The sequence below is a fragment of the Mustela putorius genome, unplaced genomic scaffold (assembly GCF_011764305.1).
Source record: "Mustela putorius furo isolate JIRA1106 unplaced genomic scaffold, ASM1176430v1.1 tig00003869_pilon_pilon_pilon, whole genome shotgun sequence".
Lineage (NCBI taxonomy): Eukaryota > Metazoa > Chordata > Mammalia > Carnivora > Mustelidae > Mustela > Mustela putorius.
In genome coordinates, this window is record NW_025422021.1 from 11,607,877 (window position 1) to 11,627,471 (window position 19,595).

At 35.5% G+C, this 19,595-nt stretch overlaps 1 protein-coding gene and 1 long non-coding RNA gene across 10 annotated transcripts in view; one reads left to right on the forward strand and one right to left on the reverse strand.

The window, feature by feature from the left end:
* The window catches only part of UBR3 (ubiquitin protein ligase E3 component n-recognin 3), a 239,123-nt gene that overhangs the window by 125,897 nt on the left and 93,631 nt on the right, over positions 1-19,595 (reverse strand). For 5 of the 8 annotated variants that reach the window (XM_045066843.1, XM_045066844.1, XM_045066842.1 and 2 more), the window contains exons 20-25: positions 18,355-18,496; positions 16,363-16,467; positions 15,152-15,325; positions 14,937-14,969; positions 12,852-13,312; positions 6,440-6,528 (exon numbers count right to left, since the gene is read on the reverse strand). In XM_045066843.1, coding sequence (XP_044922778.1) covers positions 6,440-6,528; positions 12,852-13,312; positions 14,937-14,969; positions 15,152-15,325; positions 16,363-16,467; positions 18,355-18,496 — 1,004 coding nt within the window. The remainder of the gene's footprint in view (positions 1-6,439; positions 6,529-12,851; positions 13,313-14,936; positions 14,970-15,151; positions 15,326-16,362; positions 16,468-18,354; positions 18,497-19,595) is intronic. The other 3 variants (XM_045066849.1, XM_045066846.1, XM_045066845.1) reach the window with 1 other exon arrangement.
* Positions 1-19,595, forward strand: part of LOC106004977 — a 132,635-nt gene that overhangs the window by 107,322 nt on the left and 5,718 nt on the right. For both annotated transcript variants that reach the window (XR_006602528.1, XR_006602527.1), the window contains one exon: positions 13,162-13,433. This is a non-coding gene — a long non-coding RNA (uncharacterized LOC106004977). The remainder of the gene's footprint in view (positions 1-13,161; positions 13,434-19,595) is intronic.

Here is a 19,595-nt window from a genome sequence, read left to right on the forward strand (position 1 = left end):
AGTTAAAAATATAAAGATCATCCTTTTTAATAGTAAGAGAATTAAAATTAGACTATGATACCATTTCTTCTCCCCTACCATGTTATCAAAAAACAAAAGTTTGACAACTTATTCTAATGATAAGGATGTAAGGAAATGATACTATGATACAATGCTGATGGGAATGCAGAACAGTAAAACTCCTATGAAAGCAATTTGATAATATCTAGCAAAATTATATATGTATTTACCCTTTGACCTAGCAATACCAATTCTAAAAATCCATCTTGTAGATATTATCAAAATATGAATAGATACATATGCAAGGATATTCACTGCAGTGCTATTTGTAGTAGAAACAACCCAAATTCCAATAACAGAAGACAATCTGAATAAAATATGGGGGGGAAGGAGAAACCTACAAAATGGAATACTATACAGCTAGAAAAGGGAATGAAGAAGATCTCTATGCACTACATGTGGAATCTCCAGGGTAGAATGTTAAGTGGAAAAAAACATGGTAAAGAAAGCATACCTAGTTATCATTTACCTAAGAATGTTATCATTTACCTAAGAAAGGGACACTAGGGATATAAGTATTTTTATATCTCAACATAATTTATAAAATACATTCATATCTCACCCTCCCTTCTTATATAAATGATAACACTAAATATTTAGCATACATGTTAAAAAATAAGAGGATAAACCTCAAATTAAATGTATTATTAAATAACAAAATAAATAGCTTCCTCTACAACCAACAACAATAAAAATCAACCAAATCCTGATGTGTGCCAGCTGTTGCTTAGACAATCCCACATCCCAAATGAAATCTTAAAGGCCGGGTATGGTGGACAAATGTTATTTCAACTTACCTAGTATCTCCCACCCTCAGCAGACTTCAGTTTTTGTTTAGCAGAATTGCCCCCTCACCACTCCCTTTCAGTTCATGTGATTTGGGCGGGGCTGGCCCTAACAACAGGCTAGACTAATAGAGGAACATCAAAGATTTTTGATTCAGCTATTGGAAAAGTAGTATTATTTTCATTCTGGTTTTTTTTTTTTTTAAAGATTTTATTTATTTATTTGACAGAGAGAAATCACAAGTAGATGGAGAGGCAGGCAGAGAGAGAGAGAGAGAGAGGGAAGCAGGCTCTCTGCTGAGCAGAGAGCCCGATGCGGGACTTGATCCCAGGACTCTGAGATCATGACCTGAGCCGAAGGCAGCGGCTCAACCCACTGAGCCACCCAGGCGCCCCTTCATTCTGGTTTTAAAAAAAAAAAACAAAAAACAAAAAATTTCCCAACATGTTGCATATCCCTTCTATCTTGTGCCTTGTGCCTGACTCAATCAATCAATCATCAGGTCTATTCACCTCTTACTTGGCAACTGATCTCATGTCTGTCCCTTTCATCCCGTGGCTACCAACTTAGGGGAAGAGCACTTAACTCTCCTTTATTTGCTCCAAATATGAAGAAATAGTAAAGAGCAGACAAGCTTTGTTGATTGCCCAGGCCCTACAATTTACTACAGTATAACCTCAGAAGAATTACTTACTCTGAGTCTAGGCATCTTTGTCTGGAATAACACCACCTCTCTCATGGGGATGTCAGGACAAATAAGTCAATATACAGAATGTATTTATATTTAGCACAGTGTTGGGAAGACAGTTAACATACAAAACAATGTATCACCATCATCCCCCAAAACTCATATTCTTAGACCCAAACTCAAAATACAGAAAAACTTTTGGTTACACAATATTTATAATTAAAATTAGAAAAAAAAAAAACAAAAAAAAACAACCATAGGGGGAGCCTGGGTGGCTCAGATCATTAGCCCTTCGGCTCAGATCCTGATCCCAGGGTCTCGGAATTAAGCCCTGCACTGGGCTCTCTGCTCCACAGAGGGTTTGCTTCTCCCTCTCCAGTTGCCCTCCCCACTTCTCGTGCACTCTCTCTCTCATGTAAGTAAATAAAATCTTTTTAAAAAAGAAGAAAACTATAGTCTAATTATGAAGGGATAATTAAGTAAATTATATAATTAAAAATAAGAATAGCAATAGCCAATGCTTATAAACACTTCTTATAGGCAAAGTACTCTAAGTGTTTTATTTATTTATTTGACAGATAGAGATCACAAGTAGGCAGAGAGGCAGGCAGAGAGAGAGAGAGAGAGAAAGGAGGAAGCAGGCTCCCTGCTGAGCAGAGAACTATATGTGGGGCTCGATCCCAGGACCCTGGGATCATGACCCGAGCCAAAGGCAGAGGCTTTAACCCACTGAGCCACCCAGGCACCCCTACTCTAGGTGTTTTAAATGTACTAATACATTCAATCCTCACAGCAACCCTAGGAAGTAGGTAGTATAATAATTCCTTTTTCACTATGTGAAAACTGATGCAGAGAGAGGTTAAGTAAATTGCCTCAGGTAATGGTGTGGCTGAGGTATAAACCTAGGCAGACAGGCTCCAAGAGTCCACGTTCAAAGCCACTATACTTTGCTCTCTCTCCAATGAACTTTAAAAATTCATTCTTCAACTTTAAATATTATGGGAAACAGGAGTTTTGATAATAATACAAGGATATTTGTATGTTAGAATATTGTGTATTAAGGCAAAATTATATAGTATCATATCAGTAATGTACATGTCTTTTGTATGGTGAGATTAGGGAAAAAATATGTCCTTCTTTATGCTCTCCTATACTGTACAATTTATACAATTAAAATGTATTATGGGGACGCCAGGGTGGCTCAGTTGGTTAAGCAGCTGCCTTCGGCTGGGGTCATGATCCCAGTGTCCTGGGATCGAGTCCCACATCAGGCTCCATGCTCAGCAGGGAGCCTGCTTCTCCCTCTGCCTCTGCCTGCCTGTGCTCACTCTCTCTCTCTCTCAGACAAATAAATAAATAAAATCTTTTTTTAAAAATGTAGTATGTTTAAGATCAGAAGATAATTTCCAAAATAAATTCTTATTCTATGTTAAACATCTGAACTCCTGCTTGGAATTCAATTCTGTTGCATTTCAGCCATATCTATATGATAAACCTTAATGGATCAAGGTTATAATCTAACATCCTGACTCCTATACCTAGATGACTAGTAAAAATAAATAATGGGAATAATGACCAGGAGAGAAAGATGAAACAATATGCAGAGGTAAATCTCGTCATATAAAAATGTGATAACTATAGAAAGGCATTAAGGAACAGATAAAAAAGAGTACTAATCACAAAGCAGAAATCAGCTGTATTCAGAAAGAAAAGCTTTTGTCCCTAAATTTTTACTTACTAATGTGCTATATAGATTAGAGAATTTGTAAAGTACTCTGTGTTATAAATTTGAAATATTCTGAGTGTTAAGTTACTAGAAATCTTAAGAAAACATCCCTCATAAACAAAGATAAAGGCAAAATAAGAAGCAACTAAAAAATGCTAACATTTTTTATAACACAAATAAGAAATAATGCAAGAAGACAAAGGAATCTGACAAATGAAGCAAAGCAGTGGACTAAAATTAAACTATATCTAGGTAATGCCAGATGGTGCCTCAGGTGCAGGCCACGTGTCATGTGTTAATAATATTATAATATATAATGTCAAAAGCAAATGGTAATCAGAGACAGAGAGACGTGTGACTTTGCGATTTTTATCTCAGGAATTTGAAAATGGGCTCTCAAATAGGTTTTTGGAGTCAGATTTCTTTGGGAAGGGACTCAGTTATGAACAAAAGGAACATACAGATCTGAATGGTCCAGAATCCCACTGGCACTGCCATAACCAACATAAATAAACCAAGTGCTCATGAGTCTATACTACCTCATTGTCACCACAGAGGCACGCAAGAACGGGGACTGGGAGAAAGCAAAGCTCATTATGCTGATGGCTTCTGTGATATTGCCTCTATTGGTTAGCAATCATACCTACCTAATTTCTCAATTGTTTTTCCGGTGCCCTGACTACTGCCGAAAAAAAAGGTCAAACCTTCCACAAGTAACAAGATTTAGGAGAGGAAGTCATTAACTTTGCAGACTCATGACATTCAAAATGATCCTGAATATAACTGAATATAATATCCTCTAAATATTGCTTATAAATTTTTACACTTTTATAGTCAGCCTTCATGAGCAATATTTCCCACTGTCCTCAGCAGCTATTTCAAATCTCAGGTGTTACTCTTTTCACTCAGCAGAGCTTACCTTTTAATTAACCCTGAAAACTGAAGCAACCGAGTAACTGCCTCAATTTCCCATCTGCCTTAAGCCTAGTGGAACTCACCTCGATCTCTATCTACTCTTCCTTCTTCCCTGTGGTCTCCTCAGGGGAAGGGTGACCATTCTCCTATTCAAGACAGCACTTCCTAACCTCCTCTAGGTACTTTGCTTAATCAACTTCTCAGAAAACTATATCTGTTTTATCTCACTTGGGAAAGGGAGGCAACAGATAAAAGCAAGTTCCACAAATATTATTAACTAAGGCTTTTTTTCTTAGCTCCTAAAGTTGCAAACAAATAAGCCAAACTGTGTATCACACTGGTTACATTACTTCCCACAAAAAGGACGGCCTTGAAGTGACTTCAGAACACAGAATTTTGATATTGAAGGACAAAATGATCCATAAACAATTTAAAATTTTTAACTTAATCTAGTAATTTCATAGTTTGACATAATATCAAGGTTGATATTGTGAAGATGTTTGCTTTGTTAAAAAAAAAAAAAAAAAAGTAATGTTCTTACATATGATATATTGTGATTGAATAGGAGAATATTTTCAACTCCAGGACATGCATGCTTAAATATTTAGGGGTAAACTGTCATGATGTCTGTAACTTACTTCATTTATCAGAAATTTATTCTGCCATATTCTACTGGTCATGCTCAGCAGGGAAATCTGCTTCTCCCTCTCCCTCCATCCCTCCCCCTGCTCATGTTTTCTCTCTCTCTCTCTCACTCTCTTTCTCAAATAAAGTCTTTTTTAAAAAATAAGTAAGTAAAATTTTAAGAAAAAAAATTTTAAAGTCCTATTATTTCTCAACACTTAAAGTCAACCTCTGGATGGACACCTGATTGTGACGGCAAAAGAAAATGTCAGCAACCCTAACGATCTAAAAGGAAATACCTAATAAAGGCAAAACATAGAGACGAGGAAAGGAAAAACAAGGGTGCTTATTAATTCACTTTATATGAAGGAGTATGAAGGAACTGGCTACAGAGAGAACAGTTCATATACATTATAATTATATTTGATATGTGAAAAATAATACTAATCATGAATTTCCAGAAAGAAAGAGAAGATGGAATGGAAAAAGGAAAAGTAGTGTCAATGAACTAAATCCTCATCTTTCATATAAGAAAGTCAACTGATACTAAATTAATCTGATAAACAGTATTCTTTACATCAAAGTTATGTCTTGAACACAAACTCACCTGCTGAGGGTTCAGAAGACATTATACTGTATCTAGACTAACCCCCACACCTCTTCTGGATGTTGATTATGTGTGCTTATGTGCACAAAAGTGCATGAGAATGTACTTTTGTACAGAAATACTATGTAATTTCTAAGATTACATTGTGAAAGAATGTATGCCTGTTTGCACATATGAGTATACACTTTAAATGCACAACTTTATTTCAGCATTTCTGTCTAAAAGTTAAAAAAAAGAAAAAAAATCACTAGAATGCAAGAGGTAGCCAGGAAAGGGAATATCCTGGTTAACTGAAAACTGAGATTAACTGAAATTTAATCTATTCTTACAAGGTTTGTTAAACATTCCTCATAGCAACCTACTATCCTACAGGAAAATGGCATCCCCTCTCACTATACAAAGGTTAGCGCTAATCTTAATGAAGTGAGAAGTCCAACTGATCTTAAGAACTACTGAAGGGGGGGGGGCGCCTGGGTGGCTCAGTGGGTTGAAGCCTCTGCCTTCGGCTCAGGTCATGACCCCAGGGTCCTGGGATCGAGCCCAACATCCAGCCCCGTGCTCAGCAGGGAGCCTGCCTCCCACTCTCTCTCTATCTGCCTGCCTCTGCCTATGTGCATTCTCTGTCAAATAAATAAATAAAATCTTTTAAAAAAAGAACTACTGAAGGAGTAGTGGAAGGAGGAGGCACTAAAAGTATTTGAAAGCTATTTCAAAAGTCTTAGGATGATTTCACAGGAAAAATCAGATTAAGTAAATACATGTTGGTGAACTTCACAAATCTGAAGGACAAAGTAACAGAGGAAAATAGAGGATATCATATTGTTACCATCATAAAGAACTTTCTAACAATTAAAACCATGCAACAACAGAATAAACTGGCTATAACAGCCTGATCCTCCATCGCTCTACTGTTTAAATAAAGACTAGAAATCATCCATCTGTAATGTTGAAAACTGGTGAAAAATTGAACTAGATAATCCCTGAAGTAATATGTATCATTGTAAGAGTTCTAAACTAATAAATGTTAACTTACCAACATCCATTGCAGTTTCCATGAAGCTTTTCTGTCGTGAAGCAAACTCTGCAAGCAATTTCTGCTGCCTCTCTCTAGCCTTTTGTCGCCTAGATTAAACAGAAATAAAGTGATGTGTATCAGACGTGTTTAAGACTTACTAAATTTCAGGAGTGTATACTGTATGAAAAGCCTTTGGCACAGAGTTGAGGACAATCTGAGAGAATCTTTAAGTAGATTCCCCGCTGAGCAGGTATCCCAATGTAGGTCTTGATCTCACAATCCATGAGATCATGACCTGAGCCAAAACCAACAGTCAGATGCTTAACCAACTAAACCATTCAGCCACCCCTCCACTGTTGAAAGATGGTTTGAAGATCACTGGTTTAAAAAGGTAAAAATAAAAGCCAAGATTTACTTTAAACTGTGAAATAATTAAAGCAGAAAATCTGGATTTTCAACAACACAATTTCCTAAGTGTATGTCAGTTGGTAGCAAGAGTAAGAAAATTCTTTTTAGCAAGGAACCCACAATTTAACCCCAGGCACAAGGAACAGCAAACTGATTGCTAGAATAAGCTAGGATGTTTAGATATGAATAAAATCTACAAGATAAGAATAGTCAGATTTACTGTTACATTAAAAATAGGCCTTTCCTATAAAAGACCTCAATGTGAGGCAGGAATCCATCAGAATCCTAGAGGAGAACATTGGCAGTAACCTCTGACAACAGTCACAGCAACTTCTTTCAAGATATGTCTCCAAAGGCAAAGGAAACAAAAGCAAAAAGGAACTTTTGGGACTTCATCAAGATCAAAAGCTTCTGCAGAGCAAAGGAAACAGTCAACAAAACAAAGAGGCAACCCACAGAATGGGAGAAGATATTCCCAAATGACAGTACAGACAAAGGGCTGATGACCAAGATCGATAAAGAACTCCTCAAACTCAACACACACAAAACAGATTATCACATCAAAAAATGGGCAGAAGACATGAACAGACACTTCTCCAAAGAAGACATACAAATGGCAAACAGACACATGAAAAAATGTTCATCATCACTAGCTATCAGGGAAACTCAAATCAAACCACATTGAGATACCACCTTAAACAAGTCAGAATGGCCAAAATTAGTAAGACAGTAAATAACACGTGTTGGAGAAGATGTGGAGAAAGCAGAATCCTCTTACCTGTTGGTGGGAATGCAAACTGGTGCAGCCACTTTGGAAAACAGTGTGGAGATTCCTCAAGAAATTAAAAATAGAGAGGGCCTGGGTAGCTCAATTGGTTAGCAACTGCCCTCAGCTCAGGCCATGATCCCAGACTCCTGGGATCAAGACCCACATCAGGCTCCCAGCTCCACAGAGAGTCTGCTTCTCCCTCTGACCTTCTCCCCTCTCATGCTCTCTCTCACTGTCTCTCTTTCTCAAATAAATAAATAAAATCTTTTTTAAAAAAAAGGAATTAAAAATAAGAGCTTCCCTATGATCCTACAATTGCACTATTGGGTATTTACCCCAAAGATACAGATGTAGTGAAAAGAAGTGTACCCCAATGTCCATAGTAGCAATGGCCACAATCGCCAAACTGTGGAAAGAACCAAGATACACTTCAACAGACGAATGGATAAAGAAGATATGGTCCAACTGTTGGGGGGAATGTAAGCTGGTGCAGCCACTCTGGAAAACAGCATGGAGGTTCCTCAAAAAGTTGAAAATAGAGCTACCCTATGACCCAGAATTCGCACTACTGGGTATTTACCCTAAAGATACAAATGTAGTGATCCGAAGGGGCACATGCACCCCAATGTTTATAGCAGCAATGTCCACAATAGCCAAACTATGGAAAGAACCTAGATGTCCATCAACAGATGAATGGATAAAAAAGATGTGGTAGATACAAACAATGGAATACTATGCAGCCATCAAAAGAAATGCAATCCTGCCATTTGCAATGATGTGGGTGGAACTAGAGGGTATTGTGCTGAGCAAAATAAGTCAATCAGAGAAAAACAATTATCATATGATCTCCCTGATATGAGGAAGTTGAGAGGCAAAGTGAAGTTTTCGGGAGTAGGGAAGGAAAAAATGAAACAAGATGGGATTGGGAGGGAGACAAACCATATGAGACTCTTAATCTCACAAAACAGAGGGTTGCTGGAGGGGAAAGGGTAGCTGGAGAGGGGGGCTGGGTTATGGACATTGGGGAAGGTATATGCTATGGTGAGTGCTGTGAAGTGTGTAAACCTGGTGATTCATAGACCTGCACCCCTGGAGCTAATAATACATTATATGTTAATAAAAAATAAAAATTAAAAAAAAAGATATGGTCCATGTATACTATGGAGTATTATGCCTCCATCAGAAAGGATGAATACCCAACTTTTGTACCAGCATGGACAGGACTGGAAGAGATTATGCTGAGTGAAATAAGTCAAAGAGAGAGAGTCAACTATCATATGGTTTTGCTTATTTGTGGAGCATAAGGAATAACACAGAGGACATGGGGAGATGGAGAGGAGAAGTGAGTTGGGGGAAATCGGAGGGTGAGATGAACCATGAGACTATGGACTCTGAGAAACAAACTGAGGGTTTTGGAAGGGAGGGGCATGGGAGGTTGGATGAGCTGGTGTGGGGTATTATGGAGGGCACGTATTGCATGGAGCACTGGGCGTGGTGCATAAACAATGAATTCTGGAACACTGAAAAGAAAAAATAAATAAAAATTAAAAAAAAAAAAAAAAAGAATAGGTCTTTCCTAAAAGAGAATGAGCAGAAGCCAGAGATTTCCCAGTTCCTACTAAGATTTCTTTCTTCCAAGTTTAGTTTGTTTCAAGTAAAAAAAAAAAAAAAAAGTCTCAAATATGACAAAGAATAAAACTATATTCCAAACCTAAGCATAAATATTCCTTTGGATTAATTCATCAATTATGAATTATTTATTATTTAGCCTATGCAATGATGAATTTCTGAACTCTACATGTGAAACTAATGATGTACTATATGGCTAACTGAACTTAACTATAAAAAAATTAAATATATCCTCAAAGGACAAAAATTTACAACACAGAAGAAATGGAAACAAAGATGTGCTAGAGATGCTCGAAGCATTTTGTGGATCTCCAAAAATGCTGTCAGAAACAATAGCATTGACAGAATACAAGTTTGGTCTCCTACACCACTACTCTGTTAATTTGTAAGTTTCTTATGTTTCTTTAATTAAAACAATCAGTTGGGGCACCTGGGTGGCTCAGTGGGTTAAAGCCTCTGCCTTCGGCTCAGGTCATGATCCCGGGATCCTGGGATTCAGCCCCACATCAGGTTCTCTGCTCAGTGGGGAGTCTGCTTCCTCCTCTCTCTCTGCCTGTCTCTGCCTATTTGTGGTCCCTATCTGTCAAATAAATAAAATCCTAAAAAAAAAAAATCAGTTATGCCACTCTATAAATCACCTTTACATGTACATTTAGAGTATATCCATAAAAAATATTTCAAACAATAATTCCATATACCAAACATAAGGAAGCCACAAATGTAACTGCTTAGCACTAGTATTAAAATGCATGTCTACTCTCCCACAACCACATAAGCCTAGAAGACTGTAAGCTCCAGATAATTATGGCTGTAACCTTGATTTTAGCCTTGTGAGACTGTAAGTCGAGAACCCTGTCATACCACACCTACATTTCAATATACATTAACAGTGAGTAAAATAAACGAATGCTGTTTTAAACTGTTTAAAGAAAAAAATTCTATCTTCGCTTTCTGTGATTTGCATAAAAAAGGTATCAATTATTTTTCCTTGTGAATTTTTTATTAACTTAGGTAATTCTTTTCTAAAACTGGGCATAAATGTAAATAAAAATGAAAAGACAAACAAGTTCTGGCAGATTTCATACAACCCAGTAATTTTCCATTATTATACCAGAGGTGGAAACACTGAGGTTGCATATTGTTATAAGTGTCTAAGGGTTTCCTTCCTATTTGTATCTTATTTTCTATGTAGTTACTATTACGGATGTGATGCCAAGTTTGCCCACAGGTGAGGTAGTTGGGACTGTATCACCATCAAGTTTTTATAAACTGTCTGGCCTTTATTAAATAAAACTTACTCCAAAATCCAAAATAAATTGAGAAAAGACGTGAGAAGCATAGTGAGATTCAAATAAATTCATCTTAATCCTTCACCGTCTACTATAGAATTAGCTTCAAGGACTTGTCAATATCATCAACATTACCAAAGGAAACAAAGCCCAAAAGGGAGGAAAAAAAAAAAACACCTTTTTTTCAGACTATTATTTATTACAACAGCATTAGAGCCTTTGCAAAAATGGCATCTGATCTACTCCAGTATCACATCTATCATGAGTAATTGTTACAAAATAAACCAAAATAACCAAGTAAAATAAACTTTGATTCACTAAAAGTTTATCTTCTTTAAAAAAAGACATTATTCTAAGTGTGTAAACCTGGCGATGCACAGACCTGTACCCTTGGGGATAAAAATATATGTTTATAAAAAATAAAAAATTTAAAAAATAAAATTAAAAAATAAAAAAAGACATTATTCTATAACCAAGAAAATATGACCAATTTAAGAGGTTAATAAAAATAAGAATTTTACCTCGTTTTTCAACCTTCTAATTTTATCAGTAGATCTATTAAATCTTAGGCGGTTACTGATTCAAAATTAACAAACTGTCATATAAATTATATTTTAGTTATTTATAACAACTCCTATTTATGAAGTACTGTGAGAAATAAAACTCTTTGGGGCATCTGGGTGGCTCAGTGGGTTTAAGCCTCTGCCTTCCGCTCGGGTCATGATCCCAGGGTCCTAGTATCGAGCCCTGCATCAGGCTCTCTGCTCAGCAGGGAGCCTGCTTCCTCCTCTCTCTCTGCCTGCCTCTCTGCCTACTTGCGATCTCTGTCTGTCAAATAAATATATAAAATCTTTAAAAAAAAAGAAAGAAAGAAAGAAAACTCTTCTACAATCTTTTTTTTTCTAAGATTGATGGATTGATTTGAGAGAGAATGAGCAGGAGTACATGGGAGGGGCAGAAGGAGAGAAAGGAGCAGACAGCCTAATGCAGGGCTCAATTCCAGGACTCTGGGATCATAACCTGAGCTGAAGGCAGACGCCTAACGGACTGAGCCACCTAGGCACATTCTCCTACATTCTTCATCTACTGAGACTTTTATATATATTTTCAATATAAATTATCTGTAACAAATTTAATTGCATCAAAATGAAATACAACTATATATGTGATTTAAATTGCTCCTGATACAGTTACCAAAGGACAACCTCCTAACTACTGAATCAAGTGGAACTGCCAATCTTATCTGAACTTCTGTAGTGTAAACTCACTGTTTCTTCCCTTCTCAACCCCTTTGAACACCACTCTCTACAGTGTTCCTCCTCTTTCACTCTAGCCATCCCTTTCCAGTCACCTTTATAGGTATTCCTTTCTCAGTCATTCCCTTTAATGTTGTCTTATAGAAAGTTTTATAGTAAGTGTTCTCATTTCTTACTATACACACTCTTCCATATAAGCCTTTAACTACTTACCTATATGCCCACATCTAAAGCGCTAACTCAGAATTCTCCCCTAAGTCTCAAACCCTTTATCTGGCTGGACGTCTTCACCTGGATGTCCTCTTTAAATTTAGTAATGAACGTAATTGAGCATGATCAACTTTACTGCTAAGCCAAAGCCTCTCTTATCTTGGTCCCCATCCTCCCCTAGACTGGTGAACAGGAACATTATCCAAGGAAGATTTTTATTTTTAAATACAAATATTACAATTTAACAGTGGCATCTAGCTGGCTAGGTTGGTAGAGCAAGCAACTCTTGATCTTAGGGTCATGAGCTCAAGCCCCAAATTAGGTGCAGAATTCACTTAAAAAATTCTTTTAATTTAAAAAAAGTTAAGTACATTATGATTTAACAACAAATAAAAAGCAACCTGAAGTTCTAAAAGCTAGAGCTATAAGTATGTTTTGAAACATTACTTGTTCAATAACTAGTGATCATTTGTTGGAAAGATTGGAAAAGGCTAAAAAAAAATCAAATTTTTATTCTGAGAAATTAGGGTATCTTTTTTTAGTTTTCTATTCTCATTTAAAGTTGAACTGAGGATAGTTTTTTAAAGAAGCAGAACTTTTAGATAACCTACTAAGAGCAATTTTTCTAAAAGGGGCTGCCTACAAGTTTAGGGTAATAATTTAATGCTGGGGTAAGCATTCTTTTCACCCCCAACTAACTCAAGCATAATACATGCACAAGCACTGACTGTGTTTGGTTCCCTTTATCTTACAAAGGAATCAGCTACGACTATAGATGTTAAACATCCAGGTGATTAGCCAAAAAAGAAGATCTATCAAATCTTCAACTGTACCAGACAACATGTTTAAAACATCAAAATAAAAATTACCTTTCTTCTTTGTCCAGTGTTTTCTTCTCTGCTGCAGTGATTTTTTTGGGTGGTACAGGAGGGGTCACTTTCCTACATATCTCTTCAATGATGCGCTTGTTCATTCTGCTTTGCAATGCAGCTTTTAGTAAAATTCTTTCTACTGCAGTTATACCATCTCCATGATTATATTTAGGAATTTCTGGTTGGATTAAAATTTCTATGTCATCAAGCCAAGGAGGATAGTAGGAGTTTTGTTTTCCTGAGAGTTTATGATGAAGTTTAATTAACAAAGACAATATGCTTTCTTTAATTTCCAAAATGGCTGTAGTTAACTGTGGAGCCGAACCAGGAGCAGACCATTTACTTGAAGTTTTGGGACGAACCACCTGATTTGCTTCACTGCTACTGCGATTGATGATCTCTTGAAACTTCTTTCTACGCTCTGCTACTAAGCTGAAAACTTGAGCTGTACCAGAATTCTACCATTAAAAAAGAGAAAGAAAATCAAGAGAAGTTATTCAGTGCTAAGTGTAAAAATATGTTAGCGCTACAATGTTCAAAGTTTCATGTGAGGATTTATTCAATAGATTTGTCCTTTCGGTAAGTCTATCCCTTTACCTCTCTTAAATATATTTAGTCTCTTTCAATCCAGAAACAATTCTGAGGAGAAAGACGGCTATTCACAATAACACCTCTTTCTCAGCCTCCTAGGCCTATTTACCAGGAAAAACAGACAAAGCCTGAGTAGTACCTATAGCCATATTAAAGAGGAATCATACACTAAGTTCCTCACCAGTTTACAGGAATAAAATATGTTCCACCACTATTTATCAAGACTACTATATTCTTCAAATATAACATTGTATGTCAACTATACTTCTCCTAAAAAAAGAAAACTATACTCTTTACTAACTTGTATAAGACTGCTACATTTTCTAGTTAAGTAAATTATAAATTTTTCCTAAATTAATGGATCTGAACTACTAATTAATTTCATTTCTAAAGAACTTCAAAGTTTGAAAATTACTTCTAACACACAGTTACTCAAAGGAAATATAAAGATGAAAAACCAAACTGATTTGTGTCATATCTGAATACCACTATAATTTGTTATTTGAACAAATTTTAAATATTTCTCTCAGTAATTTATCTTCTAAATAGTCTTTTGTTCAAGTAGTCAAGCTGCATCAGAGCTCTTAGAAATCATCTTTTAATTAGGATCTGAGTCAATTTAATGGATTTAATTTTTTTTAAGCAAGCACTGAAAGGATGCTCCAGTATCAGCTGAGCTTTTATGAGCTAAATTATAGTATACACTATTTTTTAACTTCCAAACTATTTTTCAAAGTACTCTGTACCAACATTAGAGGCAAAAGCTGCTTCTTATTAAGATTTCAGTTTAATCAAAATTCCTTATGGTGTTCACAGTAAAAATATGTTGTCAAAGGCAAAGAAAGCTCCTATAAATGGACCCTACTAACAGAAGCATCTGATGCAGTGCTCTCTACCCACAAAAATAGATTGTACAGATTAGAGGTGATTAAGTTTAGTTACTTGGCATGTCATTTTAAGATTTTTCATTTCTGCCTTTTAAAAATTAGTTAATTAGCTACATGCAATGAAAAAGGTGGTTTTCAAACTAAATCCAAATATACAATATATTAAGATTTGTGTGAACTTATTTTATCAAAGTTAATTAATTGCCTTAGAAGCAAAAAAAAAAAAAAAAAAAAAAAAAAAGAAACTATAAATGGACATGCTGCCAGCAATTAAAAATTAAATTTATTTTGATTTAGGAAACATTCATTTTTAAGATGTTAGTAACAATGCTAAACACAAACAGACCTAAATGTGCTGTTTATAATTTGTCCAAAATCCTAAGAAATACACACTATTAAATACTATGTATTATTTTTTAACTTCAGTAATATGAATTTTCTTTAAAATTAAGCCTAAATCACTATTAAAAACACACACAGAGTAAACTTTTTTTTAATTTAACCATATTAAACACACACATATACACACAAATACTTCAAAGTGTTTTTCCGATTTCCAGTTAAAGCCATATTGCTAGTTAATGCAAATATTATATACATCTACCTCTCTTTGAAGAACTTTTGGCCTTCGTGAACTCTGGCAGATTAAAGGAAAAAGATGGGTGAGGAAGAAGTTGCTTAGATATATAATAGGAAACAAAAGACAATTTAAAGTTACCTAAAACTACATTTTTCTTTTGAGTATCATAGGATGATCTAAACAATATACCCCATCATAACATAGTCTTTCCTTTTTATCTTTCTCTCTTCTACACTTACTTGTAAAGAACTCAAGCTGTCAGAGCTGGTACTTGCAAGTGAGTCTCTCTTCACTTCAGGAGCAGTCTCTGGAACTCTCACCCTAACATAGTTTATAAAGTGTCGCATGTTTGACACTAAGTTACTGCCAGGAAACCAACTGTCGTGACAACGTTCTGGTCCACACACTGATGCCTAAAACATGAACATAATGAATATGAAAGCTTGTCAAATCTGCTCTAACATACAAAGTAGATGAAATCAGCCCAAACAATCATCCACTGCCTGTCTTATTTCCAAATCCTTTACAGTCTCATCTTCAATATATATATTATAAAGTGCTAATAAACACAAATCCAAACATAAAATACAAGAATAAATTTCTCAATACTAATATGGGTAAGTCCAATGGAAGTCAGCTAAATTTCTCCTGAAAAAAATACACTTTTCAATCTGAAATACTTAACAGTACAGAATATTTTTCAGCATCTATTAGTAATAACTCATAATATAGTCAAGTAATCCTAATGTGGACTAACTGCAGAAGAAAGTCTGAAAAATCAAAGTCTGACCTAGTCTTAAGGAAATATTAATGATCTTTAAATACCTACGAAAGAATATATATTGACTCAACTTAGACAACAACATACTGCCTAGTCTTTTTACTTGTTTGTTTTTGCTGTCACTATGCTGTGCTATATTTTGTTTTTTTTGGAGAGAAGGGATAAAGGGAATCTTACACTTGTAAAATCAATTTCTAGTAACAACTGTTTTTATGGAAATGATACTTCTAAAGTCCTATAACATTAACAACTTGTATTCTTGAATACTTTAAAAATTCTCCCATATTTACTTCATATACTTAAAACCTTCCCCAAAAGAACATGCTACTCAAAAATAATCCCTAATCAAATTATTAGGAATTCTAGATGGAAATCCTAACATAAGAATTATTAGTCAGCAGTCAATGTTATCAGCGTAACACCAAAGTGCACTAACCCCTTGTCTTAGATCTACATTTTATGAATTATAAATTTCAAATTCAATAATATCATAAGGAGAGGGAAACCTCTAAAAGAATATATATATTTGAAGATCAAAAAGGGCCTTTTCCAGTAGTTAAGAATATCTTCTGTGTATGATGAATCCATAAATACATTTCCAGATGATACACTACCTTTGTTACGGCATTTTATAATTTTAATATTTAAAAACATAAGAAACCAACTTACCTCTTCATCTGATTCCTCTTCAGCTGAATTTTCAAGTCCTAATTCAATCAGATACAAAACCATGCAGAGTACATGTTCTGACAGATTTTGATGATCCATCAAAATCTTTAAAGAGGGAAAAATGCCTCATAATTACTTTTTCTGCACAATATATTTTATCCAAAAATATGTTGTTATAGATGAAAATGACATAATAATATATATATATAAATAAATGTACAGCATGATCAGAAAATAAATAAAGCTACATCTTGGTGAAAAGACAAACTAAAATCAAAAGAACAGGTTCCTTCTCAAGATCAACAGTATTTTAAACAACATCTAGAAATACTGGTTCATGGATTCCTAAAGGTAATACATTAAGTAGTCCACTAAATCCATCATTATATACTAGTATCTAATAAAATAATTTTAACAAGAACGTTTTGCATCCTCGTTTGCTGATACTCTTTTCCTGATGACAAAAATACCAGATAAGTAAGTGTACTAAATAAGATAATTCATGCAAATGTATTTAGCATAGCACCTGGCATATAACTGGAAGCATAATAAATATTTATGGAATATTAATGTTCTTAAAATGACTCTAAAATTAAAGTTCCCAGCCTGAGTATTTTGTGCAGATGAGTATATGTATGTGTAAGTATGTGGTTTATATGGGTGAGAAAGGAAAAAGGGATGCAACTAGGTAAGAGAGGCTTCTCTAAGGAAACATCGATAAATCTGACTTTATGTGGATTACACATTGCAAGCTTTACATAGCTTATGCAGGATTTCAGGGCTGACCTACAACAATCATTCATTCAATATGATGCAACAAACTACTACCTGGAAGATACCTAAAATAGCCTAAGAAAAAAAACAGCCTGGCAGCCATCATGTTGTCCTCACTATAAGAAACCCCTCTGGCCAAATGATGGAAGGGGTCCAAAGAGGAGCTTCTGTGGGAATACCTTGCTAGCTGCAGGTGAGACTGTAGAGAGTACAAAAGAGGACATTCTAGAATGGGCCTCACAGAAACTGCCCAAATGGCTGGGAAGGCTTAAAAAAGGAAGGACTTGTCACCTAAGAGCTAATTTATTCGGACTAAAGAACAAAACTTTCAGTTAGCTGCCTTTCTAATGTTTATTTTGACTACTAAGAAGGCTTTTTTGTTCATCTTTGGCACAGGGGTGAAGACAGTAAACTTTCATAATCTTTTAAAAACCTGTTTTATACAAATTCTGTATATACCTAGCTATTTGACCTTGAGCAACAGATTCTGGCCTTAGTTTTCTCATCTTTATAACTGGAACAATAGACCAGAATTATTGTGAGGATTATACAAGGTAACATCTACAATTTGTGGAGTACAGTATCTATCAACTGGTGTTCCACAAACAGTAGGCAGGTAGTGCAGATGGTGGGAGGATCAGTGTCAGGAGGAGGTGACTGTAGGCTGGGAGGCAACAGAGATCATCCTTCCTAATCCACTATTTACAGAGAGGAAACCAAGGCTCAGCCACACACCCAGCTAGTGTGAACAACACTAAAACAGATTGCAGACTCCCAACTATGACCTATCATTACTACATTGCCTCTTCTTAATAAATAAAACATTATTAACTAAACTCAAATAAATTTTGGCTTGAAATCTTATGACAGTGAATCCTACAGTTTCAAATGAGTAACCTAAAACTAAGAAAAAAATGACTAAGAATAATTTTCTGAGTTTTATTAACATATTCTATATTAATATTTTTTAACATTATCTAAACTGGGTAAGATGAATAGTTTCCCACAAAGACTTAGATTTCAACTTTCAACTTAAAATTCACATATTATGTGTTTATGACATATCCTCACACACCTTTAATATGAATAGTATTTAGTATAAATACACTTTGCTTTATAAATAGTACTTTTATGTAAATATTATCTGTTAACACTTTTATTTGAAAATTATAGAAATTAGTTCTAATCTGAATCTTTCTATTCAAATTACTACTGTACCTTGTAAAGCAGAGTGAATAGCACAATGTGTAAAGTTTTACAGTGCAAAAGTCTCATGAGACCTTTATAGCTGGGGTGCAGTGGCGTCCTTTTCTTATAGGGAGGCCAGGGATTTCCAGGGAATTTTCCACTCTGTTTTAAACTGTAAAAATAAAGCAAACTAAAATTAGGTGATAGATTTAAGATTAAACTTTGGTTTAAATAGTTTTCTATAATTTTTTGCATATTTTTCTATGCAGTACCATTTTTATTTTTTTTTTAAGATTTTATTTATTTATTTGAAATAGAGAGAGAGAGATCACAAGTAGGCAGAGAGGCAGGCAGAGAGAGAGAGAAGCGGACTCCCTGCTGAGCAGAGAGCCTGATGCGGGCCTCGATCCCAGGACCCTGAGATCATGACCGGAGCCGGAGGCAGAGGCTTAACCCACTGAGCCACCCAGGTGCCCTATGCAGTACCATTTTTAATTAAATTGCTCAAAAATGCCAAACAGATAGCTATTCTTTCATAATAAACATGTTGTATAGAATAAAAATGAGTAGGGAGACCTAAGCTGAAAACTAGAAAAAAGAAATATCAGGGGCTCCTGGGTGGCTCAGTGGGTTAAAGCATCTGCCTTCGACTCTGGTCATGATCCCATGGTCCTGGGATCGAGCCCCACATCGGGCTCTCTGCTTGGTAGGGAGCCTGCTTCCACCCTCTCTCTCTGCCTGCCTCTCTGCCTACTTGTGATTTCTGTCTGTCAAATAAATAAATAAAATCTTTAAAAAAAAAAAAAAAGCACTAACAATGTGATTACCAATTATTTTAAAGTCCTTGAGCAGGCAGATCTCAAGGTATTAGGCTCATACAAGGTTTAGAGATGGAACTGAGATTCCACATAAAGCTGACACCTTTGAAAAGCTTCACCCTCAAATAAGAGCGACTCAAAACACAAAAGGCAAAGTCTAAGAGAATTACACAAGAAACTGACAAATTCACAAACATAATAAAGGATATTAACACATTTCTAACAGAAAGCCTAAGAAAATAGATTAGGATGTTGAAGACTGTTTTTAAAGATTTATTTATTTATTTGAGTGAGAGAGAATGTGCATGTGGGGAGGAGGAGGGGGAGAGAATCTCAAGCAGACTCCCCACTGAGCACAGAGCCACACACAGGACTTGACCTCATAACCCTCTGATCATGACCTGAGCCAAAATGAAGAGTCAGATGCTCAACTGACTGAGCCACTGAGGAGCC